The sequence below is a fragment of the Coccinella septempunctata genome, chromosome X (genome assembly GCF_907165205.1).
Source record: "Coccinella septempunctata chromosome X, icCocSept1.1, whole genome shotgun sequence".
Classification (NCBI taxonomy): domain Eukaryota; kingdom Metazoa; phylum Arthropoda; class Insecta; order Coleoptera; family Coccinellidae; genus Coccinella; species Coccinella septempunctata.
The window spans coordinates 5,918,976-5,932,930 of NC_058198.1; the positions used below are offsets into that span (position 1 = coordinate 5,918,976).

The 13,955-nt window shown below is 37.3% G+C and overlaps 1 protein-coding gene across 4 annotated transcripts in view; it reads right to left on the bottom strand.

Moving 5' to 3' along the window:
* Positions 1–520: 520 nt before the first annotated feature.
* Positions 521–13,955, bottom strand: part of LOC123322236 (hemicentin-2-like) — a 297,343-nt gene continuing 283,908 nt past the window's right edge. For all 4 annotated transcript variants that reach the window (XM_044910147.1, XM_044910148.1, XM_044910150.1 and 1 more), the window contains 2 exons: positions 3,768–4,067; positions 521–2,149 (listed from right to left, as the gene is read on the bottom strand). In XM_044910147.1, coding sequence (XP_044766082.1) covers positions 1,980–2,149; positions 3,768–4,067 — 470 coding nt within the window. In that variant the 3' untranslated portion in view covers positions 521–1,979. The remainder of the gene's footprint in view (positions 2,150–3,767; positions 4,068–13,955) is intronic.

Genomic DNA, 13,955 nt, shown 5'->3' on the forward strand with positions numbered 1-13,955 from the left:
CAGCTGAATCCAAATTGGAATTATAACTAATGTGTTTATGTTCCTTTGAAATAAGTTCGTTGTGAAATATTGAAGTACCTACTGCTTTTTTCATCATTGAAGAAGGACTTCAGCTAGGCCCTTCAGAAAATTCAGATCAATATGCGTAATGACAAACTAAATTAAGGGGAACTGATGAACCTAATTCAGCAGTCCAAAAATGGATATAATTTTTCGATACTGGTCTCACTCCGGTTTCAATGTATTTTCTTCTCATAATGTCACAAAATATGAGTTACTGATGTCACTATTCAATATTGTTGATGTGATATTTTAATACAAGTTTATTTATTTTGTTATCGAATCTTTCATTCAATTCATTTACTATTAGGTATTTCATCCCTATCAAATATTTACTGTGTTATTTTTTATCGACTTGATGAACTTTGACTTTGATTGAGTATATTATTTTCTTGAGTATAATTGAACCGTTTTCTCAATCTGACTAATGGAAAACGAAATTGATTTGAATTCGAAGTTAAATAATCTTGTGATTGAACATCTCTTTATTCAGGATCAATATCCTTTACTATGTGGAATGCTCCTCCGGATACCTACTTCCAATAAATACCGAGAGATACATTGTAGATCGTAGTAACCTTTACACCCGACACGCAAATTTTACGGTTGAAACCGCATATGTAGGTGAAATTTTTTACGTGCACATAAAATATATACCTAAATATAAAGTTGATTCGAAAAAAATTGCCATGAAATCGGTTGTAAGGTCAACAGTAATAGGCGTCACGGCAACTGGTCCCAAGGGGTTGTTGCTTCATTTCACCTATGGAGGGTAGAGCCCTCCATAATTTCACCCTTTGGTTGGAGAAAAGCAGTAAATTACATAATACGAAGTATCAAATGCCCACACTCGTTACCTTGTAAGAACATAGTTTTATACATCATTTATCCGATATTATAAGCTCGCAGTGAAGCAGTCTAGAAATTGGTATTCTGTTCGTCGAAATCGGGAGAACGAAAAATTATGCTTGATGAGAATTGAAATATAATTGAGGGCTCATTAGATTTGAAAGGACTATAGGTACCAGGATTTTTTTTGTTGTGCTCGTCAACATTTCTCGAAATGGAATATTTTGTTGAAATACGATTATTTTCAGAATGAAATTGAAGGAATCCTTTATGCATTCATGAGTCGCGATTGGGATTATTTCGTTTTTTTGTTATATTTGAATATACCCACTAAGTCTATGCGTATTATTGATATGTTTTCTTTCCTATATAGCCGTCGTGATATTAACATAATTCAAGGGAATCCTTTTGAAATTTGAAGCATATGCGGGGAGTTGTAGGGACAGTCGATTCATATTTGATGAACTGTGTAACTCGAAAAAGGAAGCTTATTGGCCATTATGGCATTATCCGAAGGTAAACACATATTATTTCAGCTGTTTGTCTTGAAATAGAACCTGGAGGAGAAAATCTTCCGAATAAAAATTGTAAGGACAATCCCTCCAGTTTCTGCTGAAAAAACAACGTTTGAAATCGTCTGCATAAATTCGGAAAAACACTATTTTTTCAATAGTCTTTAATACGCACTTTTTCGTTCCAATTGAAAACTTTATAAGAGGGGAGTGAGATCGGTATTGAATGGAATTTTTTTTTTAAACAGATGACACTACACGAAATTCAACCATCGCATCAATTCTTCCCTTATTTTACCTTTGTTTCAACTCTGTTGAAGATGAGCTCTTATCTTAATTCCCAAATTTTTTATCGATACTGAGGGTTTCTCTTTCAACCAGTTGGCTGAACTTCTTGTAGGTCCAATTAATTTCAAAATCCGAAATGATACTATATTACAATTTTCTTTCAATATGGTATAAAATCTAATTGGTGGAATGGTGAAGAGAAAAAAGGGCAATTGAATAATTTGGAAATGATAATAGCGTAAAATTTTCTTTCAATCCCACTATTTGGCTCTATGTTGTTGTCGACAAAAGTTGGGCAATGGCCGCCACTGTGATAGCGACTGCTGCAGCAAACCTTGGTGGGGTGCAAGTGGCCAGTCCTAGCCCCATGGATAGATGAGACCACCCCGGAATCGGAGAAGCAGAATTTTTCCCTCGTTGCATAGCCGCAGGATGCTCTCCTGCGAAAAATATTTGTATTATGATTGGGGTCTATGTAAAATCTATATAGGAAAATTCCATCTGGAAAATTTCCAATACAAGGGGAGTTTTTCCAGGAAACGCCGAAATAGGTCGTTTTTCTGAGGAGGAAATCTTCTGACTGTTAATTCATGAAACTATGGAAGAACTGGTCATTAAGGAAGATCATTTAAAGAGGAAGATTTTGTTTTAGAAACAAAACTTTTCAAAATACTTTGAAAAAGTCCAATATTGTTGAATGTCGAGGTCTTGATGCCCATTCAGAAGAGCCCCTTCTACCGTGGCTTTTTTTACGTTTATTCTTATGAAAATTGGATTGACGGAAAGAGGAACAGACATTCGCATGAGCAATGGCCCAATAGGATCGGTTGCTTTTTGCCATATCAAATAATACACCAAAAAATTATGAAATCAGAGGACGGATTACGTAAAAAGGGAATTCTCATTGGCTAGACTACATTTATCGTCCAGATAACAGTCAGGAAAGTTAATTATTCCGGCCTGCAGCGTAAAGTGGCACTCACATGAGGGATTAGAGTAATATTGCTCACAACATTACTTATTTATACGGTTTGTGTTTTAGTGAACGGTTTATAGAAATCAGTTTCGTAGTTACAAGCTTAACTGTTTGTGAAGTTGCAACTTGTCTTGTTTACCCTGCTAAATATTTTGTGTACAAATAGTCTGTGTTTTGATTCGGCTCCAGAAACAACCACTTATGTTATTGCGGATTGTTTTGTTCCACCTCAAGAGTCGAACCGCTGAGCTTTCTCGGTCTATTTCTCCGCCCTTAATACGGAATCTACGCTAACATTGAGTGACACAGAAAACGGAATATTCAGATGCAGATTTCAACTCCGGGGCCATCAAGGGAGCTTCCATTTTATTAAGAACTACATTTACGAATTCGCAGTCCTCGAATTCAGCCCCGATGCCTCTTTCATTTTCTTCGTCGATTTAGCTGAACCTATCGAAGATTTTCGAAAAATTATACCGAAAATTAACTTCTCGAAAAAATGTGTAGATGGATTCTGAGATTGATATTGCTTCCATAGTATCTATACCTGGGATTGAATGTTGAAATATTTAGGTGTGGAGTAATTTCTTGCAAGAATTTTAATAGCTGATATTTCATGATTTAAAATTTGTTTCCTCTTTCGTTTCTCGATGAATTTCGTGAATTTCTTAACCTTAATAAACGAATGAACGATTAAAATGGATAATTAAGAGTGAGTGCGAATCATTTGAGGTAGGGCTTTTTTACACAAGTACAGGGCGAACTTGTAGTATGGCATGAAGATGCATATTCCAGTGCTGTCTATAAAAAAAAGCTTAAACTTGGATTGTGTTTGAAATTTTGAATTAACGTGGTCGATATACTTGTATCTACATGGTTTTCACTAGGATAAGTTATCAAACCACTACACCTATTTCCCTACCATAATAGCATCTCCAGGAATATCTATTATACAGTATGGGGAAATGCTTTGGAATTTGACGATGGTATCAAGTTTCTTGTGTTTTGGTATATATAGGTAGCCCATTTCCATTCTAGAAGTAATAAAGTATATCCAGTGAAGTGAACTTTTTTAAACTCACCATTCAGGACGTGCAGGAGGACACTCGCAGAATCCAGATTTGAAGGGCTGCAAGTGTAGTTGCCCGAATGCTCCGGTTTTGCGTGAAAAATGATGAGAGTGCTCTCCGTCGTGTCAGTTCCGAGCCTTTCCGTCCTTATATCGATGGCGCTCCTGTCATACTTCAGGACCCTCTCTCCATCGTGGTACCAAAATATATAGGCTGGCTCTTCCAACGATTGAGTTATCACACACCGCAAACTAACTGTACTTTCAGTACGGACGTATACATCTGATTTGCCGGATATTTCAATTTTTGGCACTGAAAAAGAAAGTTTCGTCAGTACCTTTAGGCTGACAGTTAACAGTGTATTAATTCCTCGAAGTCTCGAAGATATTTAAAAATGCAGAAGTGGTGCCGTAGCCAAAAACTCGATTTTGGCAGGCATTACAAAAAAATGCAAGATGGTTTTCGAATTCTTGATGATTTTCAACTGTGGTTATACTTGTTGGTTACACTTAATAGTTCCCCTCTCAAAATTGTTTTCTGGGGTCACTAAAAAATTCGTCAAGACCGAAAGATTGCACCGTGCTCGATGAAATTTGAAGATTTATCACTAGAAAAGTTGTTCTTCGAGAAGACAAACACCTTACAGAATTTCAAATATAAAATCATGCTTCTCCCCCAAAATCATTCCAGGAAACGCCACTATTACTTATTTTATCCGGTGTAAGTAACGACCTACTGTTGGTGTAGTACTCGGTGGTTCATTTGCTTTCTATTAATTATTCTCGAAAGAGGAAAAATATGCGAACGAACCGTTTTATGAATGTTCGGGCTTCATGATTAGAATGGTAACAGGGGATTCGATATCGGTCAGCAGTAGCAGAGCAAAGCCAACTTGTGGCGATTGCAATTAACTGCCTGTTATATGAGCGACAGAACTGCGATAGCGAAACCCTGAGCCGTTATTACAATGACACATACTGATCTGTCGTACAATTTGGGGCTGGAGGTGAGGAAAACGATTTTTCGTTAACGAAATTATATAGCTTTAGCGGATTTTGTCATGCATGAAGTAGCCCCGAACGAGGACAAGGATGAGGCTAGTTTACTTTATGTTTAGTTGAATTTTGTCGCAGAGTCAGAAGTACAGTCTGCTTTAAAAATCTCTATCCTACATATTATCCGAAATTTAGTGAATGCATCTCATTAAGAACATGTTGATTCGTTTCTGAACCGTCAAGAAAATGAATGAGCTAATAATAAATGAAGAAAAACTCAGTATATGTCACATTTCTTGCCCACTTTTCCAATTAAGATTCAGCAACTACGAATTCGATTTGTTTTCATCATATTACATGGGCCATGCATTTTCTCTTGGAACAAATCCACCATTTGCCAAAATCCTACAAAAAGGGATACTATATAATACGCCTTGTTCGTAGAGCCTCAAGTTATTTTAGTCTGTCAATGGATAAATGGGAAATAAAGCACCTAATTCTGAATATTCTGCTTGAATATACAATTTGGAGTATGCCACATTACACTTCGTATCATTTTGACAACTAGAATGCAGCCAATCATTTTATCCTCGAACAAATCCACACCTGGCCATTTCGATTCACCGACATCTTAAAAACGGGGCCTATATTGGCCTTCTACCCTTATACAACTCTGTATAAACCACATTGTCCATTTGTTCAAGTCGAATGCTGTATCTTAGACAGGTTTCATCATATCCCGTCAGCCATTATCTTCCTTGTTGAACAAATCCACACCTGGGCATTTCCATTTGCCGAAATCCTTCAAACAAGGGGCCCTTTATTGGCCCTACACGTAGGGCCTCCAGTTACCTTGTCCGCGAATGGACTAATTGAAAATAATAAACTTGACTGTGGACGATGAACCGTTTCTTGGCTCAAATGTCATCATATTTCCTCGACCATTGATTTCCTTTTTGAGCAAACCACACCTGACTATTTCATTCGCAGACATCCTATAAACAAGGGCCCTATATTAGCCTTGCGAGTAGGCTCTCCAGTTATCTTGTCCGCCAACGGGTGAATTGAAAATAATGAACTTCAGTGTGAAATTTGTAGCGTCTCGAATATGGCCATGTGGGGCAGCTTACCCTTAGACAACTCCGTATAAGCTACATTTCTGGCGCATTTGTCCAAATCGAATGGAGCAACCTCGAATTCGATTCGTTTTCATCATTTCGCGTCAGCCATTCTCTCCCATGTTGAACAAATCCACACCTGGCCATTTCCATTTGCCGCCACGTGTACAATTTAATAAAACGTCTCATCTGTTTACTCAGATGTACAACGCTAGAAGCAGTAATGACACACAGATTTATAACCCCTTAGGAAGTGGAAGGTGGGGTATGGGCGAATGTGGGTTGCAGGGACGAAGATAAATTCTATGAAAGAAGAAGTACGCATAAGCCCGTCTGCGTCACCGAAAGTTAAAGCTCCTTTGAATGCGAAAGATGAATAGGGTTTGGAAGTTAGTTTACTTAAAAAAGCTTTCCCCGGCACAAGCCCGGCTATATCCGATGCAGGAATGGACCGACGAATGACAATGGACAACGCGAAATATACATCACCGGCTGAAATATAGTGGTTTTCTGGTTTGTACTCCAATAAATAAACACCAAAAACGCCCGAAACGATTAGGGGAACGATCATGCGCTTTCTGACATCGTTTATTTTGACTTCCCACCAGAAAGATGTGTAATAGGAGGGGACGATAATGATGCGTTGAAGGGGTCGCCTCAATTTTGAAATTCGGATTGAGCTTGAGATAATGGGGTAATGCTGCCGGGGCTGGTCATACTGTGTGTCTCATTCAAATTACCCCTGCCGAATTAGGGGAGACGGGCAGACCGAAAAATACTTCTGGGCGTAACACTTCTTAAGTCTTTGGAGTATACTTTGGTTTGGTTTCGTATTCAACCAGGTTAACAAGACCTATCAATCGAATGATCTTCAGTAGATGTGATAAGGGTTGAGGGATGAAAATAAAACTTGTTGTTAGAAGTAATTTTTTGGAACAATGTTGCCCAATAAATAATATCGATATAACAAGAATGTTTGAATAGGGTGACTTTTCGCAGCCTCCTTCAGTACACAATAAATTGAAAATTTCCAGAAATATTTTCTCGATTTATCAGGTTTCTTATTCAGACTGAAACATTCCTGAATAAGAAGCCTGAAAATTTTCAACTTATCGTATGGAAGGCTCTGAAACGTTACAAGTAATAAGTTAATGGCTCTAAGGATTTGAATATTATAAGGTGTTTATATTCAGTTCAACTTAATTTCGTGGAAGAAATTTCCAACTCAGGAACCTCAATATTTAACGCAAATGACACTGTAGAAATATTTCCAATAATTAAGTACTCAGCCCTATTTAACTTGGCTATTTATTCATGCACGCCGATCAATTAGAACACAAAAGTAACGGCGCATTCGCCAATTAGCACCTTCTACATATTGATAGTCTTTTTGGCTGCTTTTAGTGACAACTGTATCATTTTGTACGAATGTCTCTAATATAATCTGAAAATTTCCAGCATGAACAAATATTGCACGATTATATTGTTCACTTATCGATAATTCGAATACAAGAGCCAAGAAAAAATTGAAATAATCCACTTTTACTGTTTTGTTGCTTTGTATCTTCTCGTTTTCAACGCAAGCATCAATATTCTGACTTTCCTGGGTCCTAACAAACTTAAAACCTTTCCTCAAGCTTTTTAGAATTCCGACGAAACCGCTAGTCACCCACTGCTCCAAGATTTGAAAGTCAAAATGGCAAAGAGCATGCAGAGAGTGGTTTCTCGATGACACCCATATACCCATTTTTTGAATACTTTCAGCATATATTTCGACATTATTTTTGTGTTTCGACTCTGTGCGAGAGATCATAGCCATGAATATTGTTCTTTCTCCTTGCTTTTGATTGAAAATTCGATTTTTCAATGAAGGGTGTGGATAGATAAAAATTCCTCTTTTAAATTTTTGGGAACTGAAATCGTGTTACCCCGATGAAGGTTTACTGTACCTTAAGGGCTGTTTGAAAGGCTTTTATGAAAACGAAAACGATTCCGGATTGTGCGATAAATGGTCCCCATACTCAAGATACTTTCTGGGTTCCACCCTGGAGTGTTTCAGTTTCACCGTGGCATCGGCAGGGAAAGAAAGAACTATTTTCGCTCCACCTGTCGAATGATACAGATTTGGTTACATTTGCATTCGATCCGAAAAAAATGGCAGGGTTTCCACCTTTGGGAGAGTTATCAAGATTCCAAATGAGGGTCCGCCAGTAACACGCCAACGCGTTCGTAACCGTAGATGTTCCACAATTGGACATTTGCATTTTGCATGACTACTTCCAGGGTACGTTTGAAAAATCGAACAGTTCCTGTCAAAAATTATTACCCAACTTCCTCCGCGTACTTCGCATTCGGCGCGAGTTAAATGTTTGAATATGCAGCGCAAAAAGAAAAAGGAACGGAATTAGTTTTATTCACGGAAGAAGCGAACGAATAATTCCGTCGAATTTCTAAGGTGGAATTATTCGGATTTTCGAATCAATCATCTTCAATAACGGAGTTTCGCGGACTTGTTCCGATTGAACCTTCGGCAAGGTATAAACAATTCGTTTTCCGAAGAGAACTTTTAACTTTTCGTGACCTTTTGTACAACCGGAATTCGTGGAGTCAACGAAAAATTCAGATTCATCGATAAGGCCGTTGAAACATGTTGAAAACGACCATAATTATCCCCAGAACGGTGATCTTGTACAGTGGAACCTGGATAACTCGAATCCCGAAGGAAATGCTACAAATTTCGATTTAATCAAATTTTAGCAGCACAAGGTGGGAAGAATGCATAATTTTAACTCACAAAAGTCTGAACTTGAGCATTTAGCATATCCGGATTATCAATCAGACGGTGAATTGAATTTTTGAGAAGTGCCACTTTAACGATGAAAGTCTTTGTTTGACATAAAATGATGAACAAATACTTCTCGACTTTCCTTTTTTTATCAACTGAATTATTTCATTGAATTTTATCAGATTTTTTTCGGCCTAACTGTAGATTCCACTTAACAAGATTCGAATTGTTCAGGTTCCACTATAGTGAGATAAACTCTATCGTTGCAAAATGGCGAATGCGCATCAATTGATCCAATAATTATTGTGTAGATGAAATCTTCGTCCACTTTTCACCAAATTGAAGAGAAATTCAAGTAATAGGACGCTGAGGAAAGGTTCTCAGTATTGCTGAAAACAATTTTCGAAAATAACATGCTTCCGATTTAAATGAGGAAAAATGAAAAGTATATTCCAATACTTCTTATTCGAACAGTTTTCTGTCACTCACTACAAGTAGTTTGAATTTTTTCGCACAAAACGGCACGCAAACAAACGTCAACATTACCTGCGATGGATAACGTTAAATAACAGGATAAGATCGGAAAATCCAGGAAATATTTCCACACCTGCATAGGATATCAACACCAATTCTGATGTAGCAAATGAGTTGAAATAATGTTGCGTGCATAGCAAATACTCAGCTTGAGTAATAAATATTTCTAAATTAATTCTGCAATGACACTCACGCCAACTGAATTCCTTTCGTAGTCTAGAATTCACACATCCAGACAGTCTTACCGACTAATAATTCGAATTCTTAAGCGAAATTAACAATAATAACTTCTGCGGGCCGGAGCTATAATTGCGACGACTGTAATCACCACTGCGGCATGAATTTTTACACTTTTTCGAGGGCACAGGAAAAATTTCTAAGGGTATCATTTAGTGAAATCATTTGACTTTTTTTTTTCTGAGATTGAACCGGATTAAGTTTTATGTTTAGATAATTATTCAGGAGGAAGTGGTTGTTATAAGTCCCTCATATTCTGATACGCTATTGTTTGATACCTTCGCTATGATAATTACTACACGGAAAAAATTATGACTCTTTTAGAGTAGATTGCTTGATAACTTGTGTTACTGAGGTAGGGATCCAAGAAAATTCTAAAGAAAAATGATTTATTCTTGTTCATAAGCGCCCTCTCCAGCGCGTATCACGAAATCTGTTACAGAGGACTTAGGTCCATAATCCGTGGAAAATTTCTGTCAATGTGTCTGTGTGTGGAATCTATTGTGGAGACAATAGAAGTCATAATTTTGATGCTATCGCGTGTTGTTGTGATGTGTTCTTCTAGTAATAAATCCGAGAAGTTCACCCATCTCGGAGCAACCTTTCGGTCTTGAGGAAGCTTTAACTGAACCCAACTTTTTGGGATATTTTCGAAAGTCAAATTGCGAGTAGTTTTTCTTTCGGGAAAATTATTGTAGATCTGAATGTGATACATATTCTAGAAGAGCAACTCTTCTAGTCATGAATCTGAGAACTTCATCCATTTCGGTACCACCGTTCGGTCTTGAGGAAGTATTAACTGACCCCATTTTTTGGGAATTTTTCGAAGGTCAACTTGCGAGTAGTTTTTCTTCCAGGAAAATTATCATAGATCTGAATGTGATACATATTCTGAAAGAGCAAATCTTCTAGTCATGAATCTGAGAACTTCATCCATTTCGGTACCACCGTTCGTTCTTGACGAATTCTCAAGTGAAATTCGCAATTTGTGAAAAATGCCATTTCCAAGATGAAAATCTAAACGAAGGGAGATAGGCTTTCAAAATTGATCGCATTAGATTCAGCGTGTTCGAAAACCTATATTTTCATACTAAAATCTCAAATATCTGGCCCCGTTTAGGAGAAAATAATTTTTTTTGTTTTTGCACTTTTCATTTTCGAGTTGACTTCGAAGAGCTCTCTGGAGTGCAATTCTCTGTTGAAGCATCAACTGTTTGGTTTTCTAGAATCTTCGGAACAAATTCTATGCACTCCATATCCTAGGATAGTAATAGAACATCCTGATTTTCAGGTAGAGTAGCAAATACGTCATTTTAGGGGGGTCTAACCCCTTGCTCATTTTTGACCCAAAAAATCGAAATTTTCGAAATCGAGTTTTTGTGCTTGGGTGAAAGCCTAGGCTACTCTGATTATATAACCGGAAATCCCAATTGGATCAGACGAATATAACTGGAGATATCGCAGATTGAAATTTGCAATTTTTGAAAAATGCCATTTCCGAGATGAAAATCTAAACGAAGGGAGATAGGCTTTCGAAATTGCTCCCAATAGATTCAGCGTGTTCGAAAACCTATATTTTCATACCAAAATCTCAAATATCTGGCCCCGTTTAGGAGAAAACAATTTTTTTTGTTTTTCCACTTTTCACTTTCGGGTTGACTTCGAAGAGCTCTCTGGAGTACAATTCTCTGTTGAATAATGAACTGTTTGGTTTTCTAGAATCCTCAAAACAAATTCTATGCACTCCATATCCTAAGACATTACTAGAACACCCTGATTTTTAGACAGAGTAGCAAATACGTCATTTTAGGGGGGTCTAACCCCTTGCTCATTTTTGACCCAAAAAATCGAAATTTTCGAAATCGAGTTTTTGTGCTTGGGTGGAAGCCTAGGCAACGCTGATTATATAACCGGAAATCCCAATTGGATCAGACGAATATAACAGGAGATATCGCAGATTGAAATTTGCAATTTTTGAAAAATGCCATTTCCAAGATGAAAATCTAAACGAAGGGAGATAGGCTTTCGAAATTGCTCCCAATAGATTCAGCGTGTTCGAAATCCTATATTTTCATACCAAAATCTCAAATATCTGGCCCCGTTTAGGAGAAAACAATTTTTTTTGTTTTTCCACTTTTCACTTTCGGGTTGACTTCGAAGAGCTCTCTGGAGTACAATTCTCTGTTGAATAATAAACTGTTTGGTTTTCTAGAATCCTCAAAACAAATTCTATGCACTCCATATCCTAAGACATTACTTGAACACCCTGATTTTTAGCCAGAGTAGCAAATACGTCATTTTAGGGGGGTCTAACCCCTTGCTCATTTTTGACCCAAAAAATCGAAATTTTCGAAATCGAGTTTTTGTGCTTGGGTGGAAGCCTAGGCTACTCTGATTATATAACCGGAAATCCCAATTGGATCAGACGAATATAACTGGAGATATCGCAGATTGAAATTTGCAATTTTTGAAAAATGCCATTTCCAAGATGAAAATCTAAACGAAGGGAGATAGGCTTTCGAAATTGCTCCCAATAGATTCAGCGTGTTCGAAATCCTATATTTTCATACCAAAATCTCAAATATCTGGCCCCGTTTAGGAAAAAACAATTTTTTTTGTTTTTCCACTTTTCACTTTCGGGTTGACTTCGAAGAGCTCTCTGGAGTACAATTCTCTGTTGAATAATGAACTGTTTGGTTTTCTAGAATCCTCAAAACAAATTCTATGCACTCCATATCCTAAGACATTACTAGAACACCCTGATTTTTAGACAGAGTAGCAAATACGTCATTTTAGGGGGGTCTAACCCCTTGCTCATTTTTGACCCAAAAAATCGAAATTTTCGAAATCGAGTTTTTGTGCTTGGGTGGAAGCCTAGGCAACGCTGATTATATAACCGGAAATCCCAATTGGATCAGACGAATATAACAGGAGATATCGCAGATTGAAATTTGCAATTTTTGAAAAATGCCATTTCCAAGATGAAAATCTAAACGAAGGGAGATAGGCTTTCGAAATTACTCCCAATAGATTCAGCGTGTTCGAAATCCTATATTTTCATACCAAAATCTCAAATATCTGGCCCCGTTTAGGAGAAAACAATTTTTTTTGTTTTTCCACTTTTCACTTTCGGGTTGACTTCGAAGAGCTCTCTGGAGTACAATTCTCTGTTGAATAATAAACTGTTTGGTTTTCTAGAATCCTCAAAACAAATTCTATGCACTCCATATCCTAAGACATTACTTGAACACCCTGATTTTTAGCCAGAGTAGCAAATACGTCATTTTAGGGGGGTCTAACCCCTTGCTCATTTTTGACCCAAAAAATCGAAATTTTCGAAATCGAGTTTTTGTGCTTGGGTGGAAGCCTAGGCTACTCTGATTATATAACCGGAAATCCCAATTGGATCAGACGAATATAACTGGAGATATCGCAGATTGAAATTTGCAATTTTTGAAAAATGCCATTTCCAAGATGAAAATCTAAACGAAGGGAGATAGGCTTTCGAAATTGCTCCCAATAGATTCAGCGTGTTCGAAATCCTATATTTTCATACCAAAATCTCAAATATCTGGCCCCGTTTAGGAGAAAACAATTTTTTTTGTTTTTCCACTTTTCACTTTCGGGTTGACTTCGAAGAGCTCTCTGGAGTACAATTCTCTGTTGAATAATGAACTGTTTGGTTTTCTAGAATCCTCAAAACAAATTCTATGCACTCCATATCCTAAGACATTACTAGAACACCCTGATTTTTAGACAGAGTAGCAAATACGTCATTTTAGGGGGGTCTAACCCCTTGCTCATTTTTGACCCAAAAAATCGAAATTTTCGAAATCGAGTTTTTGTGCTTGGGTGGAAGCCTAGGCAACGCTGATTATATAACCGGAAATCCCAATTGGATCAGACGAATATAACAGGAGATATCGCAGATTGAAATTTGCAATTTTTGAAAAATGCCATTTCCAAGATGAAAATCTAAACGAAGGGAGATAGGCTTTCGAAATTGCTCCCAATAGATTCAGCGTGTTCGAAATCCTATATTTTCATACCAAAATCTCAAATATCTGGCCCCGTTTAGGAAAAAACAATTTTTTTTGTTTTTCCACTTTTCACTTTCGGGTTGACTTCGAAGAGCTCTCTGGAGTACAATTCTCTGTTGAATAATAAACTGTTTGGTTTTCTAGAATCCTCAAAACAAATTCTATGCACTCCATATCCTAAGACATTACTAGAACACCCTGATTTTTAGACAGAGTAGCAAATACGTCATTTTAGGGGGGTCTAACCCCTTGCTCATTTTTGACCTAAAAAATCGAGATTTTCGAAATCGAGTTTTTGTGCTTGGGTGGAAACCTAGGCAACGCTGATTATATAACCGGAAATCCCAATTGGATCAGACGAATATAACAGGAGATATCGCAGATTGAAAATTGAAATTTTTGAAAAATGCCATTTCCAAGATGAAAATCTAAACGACAGGAGATAGGCTTTCGAAATTGCTCGCAAAGGATTCAGCGTGTCCGAAATCCTA